This window comes from Pogona vitticeps, chromosome 3 (assembly GCF_051106095.1).
Source record: "Pogona vitticeps strain Pit_001003342236 chromosome 3, PviZW2.1, whole genome shotgun sequence".
Classification (NCBI taxonomy): domain Eukaryota; kingdom Metazoa; phylum Chordata; class Lepidosauria; order Squamata; family Agamidae; genus Pogona; species Pogona vitticeps.
Window position 1 is genome coordinate 197,543,997 of NC_135785.1, and position 12,832 is coordinate 197,556,828.

A 12,832-nucleotide genomic window follows, 5' to 3' on the forward strand; every position below is an offset into this window, starting at 1 on the left:
TGAAAAGGAAATATAATATGTTAATCATATTTGAAACTATTATCTTGTTTAGACCGCTTGAGCATTACTTTTCCTTGCCTTGAGTCCCCAGATGTTACTGGATTACAATGTTCATGATCTCTAACCAGTCACTATGCTTGCTGGAGGTGATAGGAGTTAGGGTCCAACATCAATTGGTGTCCCAAAGCTGAAAGACTTCATTAAGCTGGTCAACTCTATTCAGGCTTTCCAGAAATTAAGACATAAGACTGTTGAAAGGGATTGACTTGACTTTTTGCAGTTCTTTTAATTGTAAATTAGTCGTTTCATGTCACCTCATAGTACTGAATATCAAAATGCTGCTTAGAAGAGAGCTGAGGGAAAAATATTTTTGCACTACATATCCCAGAATTCTTGACAGTGAACTCTTTTTTTGTACTCTTGTTTAGGATACCACTAAGCTTCCAGAATCTCATTATTTAAAAGCTAAGCTTTAAAATGGAGGGCTGCTCTACCAGCAGTTTCACCTTGAATTCATAAAAATCACCCTGCACCCTTTCTTTTTGATCTATGATAATTTTCTTTCTCTCTTCCCAAATGACTGGAGTGTGTGCATGGCAAACTAGTGATGCCAATTGGCTGCCGGGTGCATGAATTGGCAGACTTGCAATTTTGTCACTTAGCTCATGCTGTGTATTTCAGTGTGTTCACTGAGAGCTACATCAAAGGACCTGGTGTACTACATGCACATTCAATGTGCAGGTAAGTGCAAGATTCTTTTGTATGCACTGATTCAGGCTTGGTGTGTAGTTATTTGTTCTGACCTTTGTTAGTTTTTTAAAAAGAAATCTGTGTACATGGAGAGGTTGCAGGGAGAGAGAAAGACAAATGACAAAAAATAGGAATGTATATTTTCTGCGATCTTCCCTCATGAGCCTTGTAAGGATTCTTGTGGTGCAGTGGTTAAACTGCAGTGAAGACACAGCTCACAACCAGAGTTTGATCCCAGGTTCCACCAGCTGCTTTGAGGTTGCTGACTTAGCTTTTCATCCTTCCAAGACCGGTAAACTGAGTACTCAGCTTGCAGCGTGGGGCAATGTGCAGCATTCAAAATTAAATTGTAATCTGCCCAGAGAATGTGTTAAACACCAGGGGGCAGTATATAAGCAGCACACTTTGCTTTGCTGTGCTTCCCTCCCCCAGTGGGAGTTCATCAGAGGCACATTACTTAGCAATCAAATCTGCAAATGAAGTCCATGATTACATTCCAGAAACCAACCATGAAACAAAGCATGCTAAATATAGGATGCATAGATGAAGAAAATCATGTGCTGTAATAAATAAATGCATTTTACTACTTGGGCAAAAGGCATGATAAAGTTGTATCAATGTACCAATGCAGTTAGGGCTAGACTTCATCAGATACCCCACCCCCAGTCCTATAACTATCAAAGGGGCAGGAGCAACAGGCAGATCTCTGTTGAAACCATTATGGGCCTGCTGGGCCCTGCTGGAGACCACTCTTCATAAAAAAATAGCAACACCTAAGGAGGCCAAGAAAGTTGCCACCAGGAACTGGGCATTTCTTATTGGAACCTCATATCTTTGGAATAAATTACAAATAGAGGTTTACTAGGTTCTGTCCCTCCCAGTTTTTAAGAAGCCACTTGAAACAGAATTGTTCAAAGCTGCCTTTTATTAATGTGTGCCATTCGCTGTCCAACTGTGGTTTAGATTTGCTTACTTTTGTCAGATTCGATGAGTCATGTGGTTTTATTTTATCTTTTATTGCTTTTCATTGTTAATAGTTGGTATTATATTGCCTGCAGTTTATATGTGGCGGTTGTAAATCGCCCAGAGTGTGCGTATTAGACTACTGAGTGGTATATAAGATAGATAGATAGATAGATAGATAGATAGATAGATAGATAGATAGATAGATAGATAGATAGATAGATAGATAGATAGATAGATAGATAGATAGATAGATAGATAGATAGATAGATAGACAGACAGACAGACAGACAGACAGACAGATAGATAAAACAGAAACAAATCTCTGCTCCAATAAGAAGACTGTTCAGCATTATATATCATAGTTCAAAATACTGGTACAATACATACACCATTGAGTTGTTTGATGCCCTAAAGTTTCCGATAGCTTGGAATGGCATTTCATTTGGTAAGTATGTGAGGCATGGAAATAGAGGGTCCTTTCTTAAGAATATTGCCTAAATAGTATGATTAACACCAAGCCATGGTAAGAAGTAATAAAATGGACTCAGATCCTATAAATATCACTAGGGGGAATAAACAAGGTTGCCCACTTTCTCCTATAATTTTTTGTCTGCAGTTGAACCATTAGCTAGTCTCCTCAGGACAGAAATGAATATTCAGGGAGTCTTTAAGTAGGAGTTATGATTCCCTCTGAATTGTCTAATGTTAATACCTTAAATTACAAATCACTGTTACATCTAGTTAAATAAAAACTAATGCAATGGCAAAAATTGAATCTGTCATTACTGGGTCACATAACATGTCAATTCTGCCTAGGTTAAGTTATCTCCTTCAGGTCCTGCCTACAGTGATATAAGATGTGGTCTAAGTACTGGCAGACTATGTGTACAAATTTTATTCATAGCTCCAAGAAATCAAGAGTATCTCATGCAGTGATTTTCCATAATAAAAATATGGAGCATTGGAGGTCTTAAATTTTAAAGTCGATTACGTAGCATTGCAGATAAAACAAATACTTTGTATATTTGTTGGCTCCCAGCCTCCGACATGTGTACCACTGGAAATAGAATCTCAGAATTTGGAAACATTGAAAGGGCTTTTATTTCTCCCTATATAATTTAATTCCATACCACTGATAACCAAAGCATTCATTAGAAATTTGGCAAAAATTGGGAAAGACTGGCAAAATAAATTGTTTTCTGCTCCATCCCTACTGACCTCCTTCCTTAGCTATCCCTTATTTTATGATGTTGATTAATGGAGTCAGTTTAAATTGTGGAAAGATGGTGATTTATATCAATTAAGAGATTTGTATAATAGTTCTGGCCCCAAATCAGGGGAGCAACTGTTAAATCAAGCAAGTACTATCTCACCCTCCTGGTCTCAAATATTTCAGGTTGCTCATTTTTCTTCCCTTCAAGCAGTCAAAGTACAGGCCACCAGACAATTAACTACATTTGAAACATTGCTACTAGCCTCAGAAAACATCTAATGAGGGTTGGCTTCAAAATTATATGAAATAGTAATTGAATCTCACTGTGGCTGTAAATTAGGTACCTAAATTGTTTGGGAAAGCAATTTGGGGGTGACCATCTGCACAGATGGAATTTTACACCATGCCATTTAAGTTGTATCAGTTCATCCTGTTGGAGGAAATGTGGGGATATTAGTATGTACTTTCATATGTGTTGGACATGCCCTCCAATCCAGGTTTACTGGTTCAGAGGTTTTTACAGAAATACAATTTATTACAGGGCAAAAACTTCTAAGGTCACCAGATCTAGCTTTTCTGTCCTTATTTTCAGGCAATAATGAACATCTATTTCATAAACAATTGATTATTGTTTTCTCTAGTGCAGCATGTTTGGAAATTGCCACAAACTGGAAGGGAACTTGTAATTCATCTTTACATCCATGAAGAAACCGAATATATTACATGGTCCTAATGGAAAAATCAGCACACCAGTTCAAATTACTTAACCACATTCCCAAAATGACTTTTTCAACGCTTGGTTTCCTTTTATTTTTTTTAATGTTAATAAGAATAACAAGACTTATTTTCCACCAGCCTCCCATGTCAGATTTTGGTGTGATATTCTAATCTGATGGATTATAAAACTGTGAAGGTCTGTATCAGATTATACATTTCTAGGGCAAGACCTGTGCTATTATGTTGTTGTTTTTTCCATGTTCTTTCAATAACTGCTCACTTCTAAGGCCCTAAACGGTTTAGGACCTCGATATTTGGCAGAACGCCTGCTCCTACCAAGATCTACCCGAATCACCCGTGCGAGCCAGGAGGTGAGGCTGAGGAGCCTGATGCCGAGAGAGGCCCGGAAGGAAAAGACACGAAACCGGGCCTTCTCGGCGGTGGCTCCTCGCCTCTGGAACAATCTCCCTCCTGAGATTCGCGCAGCCCCCACTCTGGGCACTTTTAAAACTCAATTAAAAACATGGCTTATACATTCAGGCCTTCCCTCCAGCTAATACCTGATTTTCTGTTTATTCTCCCTTAATTTATTTTCTATTCTATCTTTGCATTGTATTTGTCATAGTATAATTATTTTACTGTTTACACCAGGCTTGTCCAACCTGCGGCCCGTGGGCCACATGCGGCCCAGGTTGGCTCATAATGCGGCCCAGTGCAATTTTTTATTTTTAAAGAAATTCCAAAGTTTCAAGATACACTGCCAGCGCTTGCGGCCGGAATGCGGCCAGGGCACGTCACACGGTGGGGGGGGGGAGAGGGAAGGAAGGAAGGAGCAGGAGGGGAGGGGACATGGGGGCTGCGTGACTGCATTGGGCCATCCCCGTCAATAGGTGGACCCCCTCCCGGCCCCATAAAGCCACCGGAGTCGAAGCTGGCAGCCTCTGCTGTCTGAGATCGCAGCTGCCGGTAAACGCACTTGGAGCAGGGCTGCGGAGGATGGCTAGGGCTGGCCCCCCCATGCGGCCCAAGCCAAATTTATGCACAGCCCAAACCAATTTTTCATCTTCTAATGTGGCCCAGAGAAGGTGAAAGGTTGGACACCCCTGGTTTACACTATATTGGAAGCTGCCTAGAGTGTCTTACAAGCCAGATGGGCGGGGTATAAATGAATGAATGAATGAATGAATGAATGAAAGAAAGAAAGAAAGAAAGAAAGAAAGAAAGAAAGAAAGAAAGAAAGAAAGAAAGAAAGAAAGAAAGAAAGAAAGAAAGAAAGAAAGAAAGAAAGAAAGAAAGAAAGAAAGAAAGAAAGAAAGAAAATTTTTTAAATGGCTAATTTTTAAACTAGTGATTCAAGCATTCTATAGTCTGAAGTATTACTTCAATTCTGTGCAGCACAGTGGATATGACTTTTCATTCAAGTTTATTCTTCCTCTGTTCCTCACTTGAAGCCAGGTTTAAATATAATGATCTATGCTACAGGAAAACTGACCTGTAACATGATGGGGTGAGTGCTGACTGACAATGTGTAGAGTAGTCGGAGTTTATCTCGATCTGTGAAATGGTCCATGTAGACGCTCCCAGCATCTGGCACCTCAGCATATCGTCGTACTATTCGGTCCAGGAGCCTCTGTGATGGGCAGCGAAGCATTGGTGTAGGCAGGCCCTGGAAGAAAGATAAAAGAGGTGGGGGAAACAATATTTTCTGTGCATTGAAATAGAAAATGACTCTGTGTTCCGTAAGTCTCTTTTGCACAACTTGGGAACCTTATGTTTTGGACCTACAGTTCCCAGAAACCCCTAAGCAATATGACAATTGGTCAAGTTGTGAGTTGTAGTTTTCCAGCTCAACCCCCTGTGTGTTTAGGAACAGAACCCTTGAATGAGCACAGCTATACTAATTTGGCAGAGTACTTGAAGAAGCAGTTAAAGCAGAAATGGGAAACCTTTCATCTTCCAGATGTTTGAGACAACAACTCCTCTATCTATACACGAAGATTTTCACGGCCGGGATCTAATGGTTGTTGTGGGTTTTTCAGGCTCTTTGGCCATGTTCTGAATGTTGTTCTTCCTAACGTTTCGCCAGACTCCGTGGCCAGCATCTTCAGAGGACAGCACTCTGTGCTCTGGTGTAGTTGGCTTGGGAGTGCCTGGTGTAGTTGGCACTCCCAAGACAACTACACCAGAGCACAGAGTGTTGTCCTCTGAAGATGCTGGCCACAGAGACTGTTGAAACATTAGGAAGAACAACATTCAGAACACAGCCAAAGAGCCCAGAAAACCCATAACAACCAACTCCTCTATCATTAGCTCTGTTGGCTGGGGCTCCCAAGAGCTGATGTCCAAAACACCTCAGTAGCCACTGGCTCCAGCTGTACTGCTCTTCAACACCGCAGAAAGAAATTCATGGAATTAAATGGCTTCATCTTATTATTTCTTAATTAAAAGTTGCAGCAGAAGGGGAACTTAAACAAGAAGAAATATTTTAATTGAATAACTCAGCCATAACATTAAAAATGAATGGGACTTTATTAGGGCTAATCAAAATCTAGTAATAATTTTGTTTATTTATGTATGTATATATTTATTACATTTCTATCTTGCCTTCCCATTAGAAGGAACACTCAGGGTAGCTGAAAAACATAATTAAAAACAGTTTAAAGTTTTTTTAAAAAAGAAATCTTGGTTAGTAAAACCATTAAATCACATCATTAAAATCATTACTGTTATAGTCATCAGGAAAATTAGTAATTAGAAAATTAGTAAATCAAAAGTAAAATTAGTGTCAGAGCCCAGTTTGAAGAGAAGAGTCCTCACACCCTTCATAAAGTAAGGAAGTTTGGCAGGGTCTCAGAACTGGACAAGAGGCCACTGTTCTCTGCTTGCTGCCATTCTTGTTTTTCCTAAAGCACAAGTCAGCAGAAATTCAGCTCCAGTGTGCAAGAATTCTCCGTTTGCACACTGAAACCTCTTCCAAGTGAGAGATTCCTCTGCTACTCATTTGGATTTGAGGGCTGGATGCAGCCTGTGTTTTATATACCAGAAAAGGGCCAGTGGCCTACTGAGCTTCCTCAGAGCAGAAGGACCACCACAGGAGAAAGACAGGCTCACATTGCTTGAACTAGCCCTGCCCTCATGCTAGCAGTCTTTTCTTTTCTTTCTTTCTTTGTGTCAGAAGCAACACAATACAATTAATAAATATATCAGACAAATGTTGCCCAATAACAGGCAACATCCAGAACATTAGAGGCAACTAACATCAAGTCTTAAGTGGCATATATTTGGGGGGGGGGATAGAGCACACTGGCATAGGTGTGAAGTGGCCTGTTCTTTTCTGCACTCGCAAAGGACCGTCACTGTGAAAATTCAATTTTCTTATGTTCACTTTGGTTCTGCCAACTCCACTCTATAGCCTATTAATGATGTGATTACACAGCAGAAAAATGTGAACAGATCCACTGTGGAGTTGCACCCAAGAAGTCAGATTTCCTTGAGTGAACTCACTTTAACTGACTACATATAAGGGAGAGGGGAGGAAAATGACAATCTGCTTTGTTTGCAGCTGGTTAAAGTAGTTCTGCTTTTCCCCTTCAGATTTGCAGGAAGCAGGGTTATATCAGAGCTATCTTAATAGGCTGGAAAAAGCTACACTAACAAGCTTCCAAACCTGCAAAGAGCTACCTTAACAAGCAGTTTCCTCCTCACTCTTTGTACTTTTTTCCCTTTGGTCTCCAGTTGCCCTAGTACAGTGGTCCCCAACCTTGGGCCTCCAGATGTTCTTGGACTTCAACTCCCAGAAATCCTGGCCAGCAGAGATGGTGGTGAAGGCTTCTGGGAGTTGTAGTCCAAAAACATCTGGAGACCCAAGGTTGGGGACCACTGCCCTAGTAGACCAATGCTTGCTCTAAATCCCCTTCAAAAGAATAAATAATTTGGAGACAAGGGGTACTCAGTTGTAGGGAACAAACAATCCCACAAGTACACCATTGCTTTCTCTCTCTCTCTCTCTCCAATTTGAACTAGGAAGCTGGGAGAGCCAACTTCTGATTGCCTATTCAGACTTGAACCTGCATCGGCTTAAGCAATCCCATTGCCTGAAATTATGCAAATCATGATTTATGCAAATCAGTAATCTATGCACCAGACAATTAACTACATTTGAAACATTGCTACTAGCATTTTACATTATGTTTAGGTCCCTTTTTAATCTATCAGGGAGATGGACAGGGGACAGATTGTATTTATCTTCAGTGGGGAAGGGATTGTCACTCTCGAATTGGCCTTCTCAGCCACACTAGACGCTGTTTCAAGATCTCTATTCAGAGCACATTACCATAGTCTCTCAAGACTGAAGGATGCCTACACTGATGCAAATACGTTTGTTTGTTTGTCTGTTTTTTTATTGCACTTATATGCTGCCCATCTAGACATTGTCTACTCTGGGCGGCTCACAACAGGCAGGATAAAAACAGTGAATATATAATAACAGTTTTACAGCAATAGACAATGATAACAGCTCAATATGGGAAGAAAAATAAATTAAGTAGTGCCTGGAGGGAAGGCCTGTCTGAATAACCAGGTCTTAAGTTGGTTTTTTAAAATGCCCAGCATTTGATTGGGGAAAAAGCAGATGTCCTGGTTGTTAAGGGAAATAAGTACAGATGGGGTGGAGGATACACTGCTCTGATACACATTGACATGTATGTCATGTGGTCAATGGGAAATAATATGAATCTGACCATCCCCATTCTAGAGCATTTCCTGCCTTTTTCATCAGTGTCGTTGCCCCCTAAGTGATTTCCAAACAATCCAGTTCTCTAGAGCCTAGACTTGAGTTTCTATTCATTTTAAGAGGGAGTAATTATTTCCTTCCACATTATAGTCCTGGCATTCTCTGCTCTTCTTTTAGGATATACCAACGTCTTTGAGGGTGGAGGATCCCTGATTTTAATCCAGCAGGGGTGGGATGGTAGCCAAAGAGCCGATGAGCATTTGATGTAAATGATTTGAGTCTTTCATTCTTAGCTGCTGCCTCCCTCCATATATCACTGGTACAGTACCTGCTAGGTAATTGATTTTATCAGTAGGGGTTACAGGCAGTGATTTTCCTGAAGAAAATCTGCCCTCCACTGGTATCATAACAACTCTTGCACCAGTCATGCTTCCTTGTAACAGGCGGGATACTTATTTTCAAAATACAGTATTAAGGAAATCCCATTTTAAGACTCCTCAATGGAGTCAAGGCAAATCTTATTTCCCACAGAAATAAGTTGGATTAAACTAAATTAAATGAGGGATGGGGACCTAATGGTCTTCCACATGATGAAAGTCTGCTCCCATCAACCCTCACAATTAGCCAGGCTGCCAAGGACTGCCTAACAACATCTGAAGGACAAGAAGCTCAGGAGACTTGCCTTAAATCATGATTAACTTAACTAAAAGTCTGCAAAAAAAAAAAAAAAACACTTACTTGCTAGTTAAGTCTTATGGATACAGTGGGACAAACATTTGAGTAGGCACGCAAAGGTTAGCCTTGTTGGTTTAAGACCTGTTCAAAGTTTTTCCAGAATGCTTGCTGAATATTTTAGAATAGGTATAAGAGTCAAAATACAGTCCATTCCTCTCAACATGAATGAAATTGCACATATTTTGGAAAACATGGCAAATGATTAGTGTACAGTATTATTTCTTTTCATTCTTCTAGAATAGAACTCAAAGAACATGTTCGAAGCTTATGGAGAAGTATATACAGAATGTTTATCTGTATCACAGAGTGCAAGTCATAATGTATGTTTTCAAATGAGTCCATAAAGAAGGCATTCATTTTTATTTTTCCCACTATAAGATTCACATGACAAATTTGAAACCCAGACCTACAATATGTCACAGATAGTAAATTGTATCAAGCTACATTTTGGTGAGAAAGATTGCCTCCACAATCCAATAATTGTGAATATATTATCTTATTTATTAGTAGGGTTGCCATATTCTAGTTCTCAAAATCTGTCTAGTGTAATTTGTATGCAAATTGGGTAAACTTACTTGCACATTGTACAAATTTGCATATTGTGCAAATTAAGCATATTGAAGTATTGCATTGCTTTTCTACCAATATGTTTCAGCAGTGCAGCATTTACATAGTACTACTGAGTAGAGAAAGCCAGTATAGTGTGACAGATGGACAGAGAGCATGGAGACACAAGTTCATTTCGCTGTTTATATGGTATTCTGGGGTCAATCAGTACCTCTCAGCCAAAATGATCTTAGAGAGTTATTTTCAGTATAAAGTAAGAAGATTCATATGAAGCAGTCATGTGCATTGTTGCTGCATATAAATAAACAAATAATGACATCTTGTCACAGACAGGGCTTGTAAGATCTCTCTCTCTCTCTCTCTCTCTCTCTCTCTCTCTCTCACACACACACACACACACACACACACACACACACACACACACACACACACACTCACTCACTCACTCACTCACTCACTCACAGAGAGAGAGAGATTACTGCTTGGTTTTATCATTAGGTATGGCACTGTAATTGACAATGAGATTCACAGCAGAATTTGGAAAAGTTACTTTCTGGACTACAGCACTCAGAATTTCTTAGTCAGATTAGCCACTGAGCAGGTTGGCTACATGATTTTGGGAGCTATAGCACAAGAAAGTATTTTTGTCACTGTCTGCTTTCGAATACAAATATATCAATTTCTTATGGGCATTTATCAAAGAATACTATTCTTTCAACTTAGTAAGATATATAACTAAGCACTTCTAAGTGTCATGCCAAGTAAAGTAATCAAGTATGTGTACTATTACTCCTCTCAAAATGACATTCTTATTTCCTTATCATTATTTAAAACTTATTTGCAGAAATATAAGATCCGCAAGAATCATGAACTTAGAAGCCATGAGAATAATATGCAGAAATATGTAATAATTAGGGATGTGCATTCCAATTCAGAAACATCTGGAATTCACTGAATAATTCAGCTTGTGATCTACAACCATTCCAAAATCCTCCTCGCTTATAGCCAAGTATCCCATATCATGTAACTGCACATTTGTTTTTTTCCTCCTAGGTGTAGAAATTTGCACTGATCCCTATTAAATTGCTTCCTGTTGTTTTCTGCCTAGTGCTCAAGCCTATTAAGATTTTTTTTAATGTTATTCCTGTCTTCCAGAGTATTAGCTATTCAATCCATTTTTGGTCATCTGTAAATTTGATAACCATTCCCTGCACCCCCTCATCGAAGTCATTGATACAAATGCTGAAGAGCACTGGACCCAGGACTGAGTCTTGTGGGACCTACTTGTTACTAGGAAAATGTATTCAGATTTAGAAATAGTCAGAATTCACCAAATAATGCCATATTCAGATAAATGTATCCCAGCCGGAAATTGATATTCCAAATACCTATAATAATATTTCTAATATTCAAATCCCATTTATTCCTATAGATTAGAAAGCAAAAGGCTAGGTTTCTGTTTGCTGGAAAAAGTAGTGAAAATGAACCCTGTTTCTCAGGCATCCTGGAGTGATTTCTCAAGATATTAAACTTAAAGACACACTGGCACACAGGTAGTGAGGGCAGAGAACTCAGTGTCACTTGATTGGGGTTGTCATACATTTCCCAAGGGAATGGAGCTGCAGTGAGAGCAAAATTTAAAAATGATGTCTGTCTGGACCAATGAAATTTAGAAACAGGCATGACACAAGAATATATTTTTTCACATTGAGTCTTTCCAATTGAAAAGTAGGCATAGCTGCTTATAAATCCTCTGAGCATTTGCTGTTAGTATAGCCTGCACTGCAACAGTTTTCTGTGCCCTTTTCTGAACCCTCAGCTGATACTTACATTTACATCTCATATATTGTTTACTAAATATAGTTAGGAATATGATTTTGGATTACTGTAGTAGTATCATAGATTAATATAAATCACCTGGGAGATATTATATTATGTTTAGGTCCCTTTGGAATATAAGAGGGAGAGGAATAAAATTTTGTTATATACAGAAAGATGTATTAAGTTAATAGATTTTGTATCTGTGTGATTTTCATATGAAGCGTCTGTTTTCTGATACTGTTCATCTTTAGAAAGAGTTTGTAGGCAGTATGAAACATGTGTAGGGTAGAAGACATAGGCACTTAGGGAAGGCTGCAGGTATGCTGTCTGCACCCACTGCAGCAGCTTCTACTGAGGGGAATGTGAGGAGAAAAAAAAGGCAGCTTACCTCTTCTTTTCTGAATCCCCGAAACTAAATCTGTCACCCAGCTGCCTTATTCAGCACTGGCACTATGAAAGAGCAGGAGGCAGCAGTGCAGGTGTGTGTTTGTATGTCTTCCAAGAAGATGTCTGAGAAGTCTCTGGTTCAAAGTAGGGCACATATGAGTGAATCTCAGACAATTTCCATTGAGGCCTTTGTGCAATCCAACCAAAGCAGCCAAGGCAAGGGGCCAAAAAAGATGGTGAAGAAGGCACTTTTCTCCCAAAGAGCTGATGCGCCAGAGAAGCACTCAGACTAACACTTTCAGTTTGGGCAGCAGCAGTGCTTCTGCTTTTGTGATTGAGAAAGAGATTTATGAAGTGCACCAGACATTGCCTTTCATATCCATACCATGCAGCTTCATCATGTTCAAGAAAGGGTTTATATCTGACATGGGGGAGGAAGAGACTAAGGGGACTCAGGTGGACACTATTTCAAAAACATGACGGCCTAAACTGTTTCCACACACCCTGTACATTTTGTAACCTTACTTAATCTAATTCTGATAATACCCTTTTACAATATGGAATATACCATGGAATAACTACTTCCTAGAATTCCCCAGTTTCAAATCACACTGATTTGAAAATTCTGGGAGCAGAAATTTCTAAAAGTAATTTTTTTCCAAGCTCTGGGATGAACACATTGCCTTTAGCATCAGCTATTGGTTGATGTTTGAGTTCAGCATTTTGCTCTGAATGAGGAATCTTGTTTTAAAGCTAATCTATGTTTTACATATTCATGTTAAACCTCAGTTCTGATGTTTATCCAAACAACTCAGTTGGAAATGATGTTTGCTGGGAACTGAAGTGAATTCCTATGCAGGTTACTATTAAGAACTGGACCCAGGGTTATTTCCAGGCATTTAAAAGATTTGGGACCCAGGCCCACAGGAGAAAAATTTGTATAA

At 39.4% G+C, this 12,832-nt stretch overlaps 1 protein-coding gene across 2 annotated transcripts in view; it reads right to left on the reverse strand.

The window, feature by feature from the left end:
• Positions 1-12,832, reverse strand: part of DIPK2B (divergent protein kinase domain 2B) — a 39,533-nt gene that overhangs the window by 7,558 nt on the left and 19,143 nt on the right. For both annotated transcript variants that reach the window (XM_020783965.3, XM_078390504.1), the window contains exon 3: positions 5,139-5,312. In XM_020783965.3, coding sequence (XP_020639624.3) covers positions 5,139-5,312 — 174 coding nt within the window. The remainder of the gene's footprint in view (positions 1-5,138; positions 5,313-12,832) is intronic.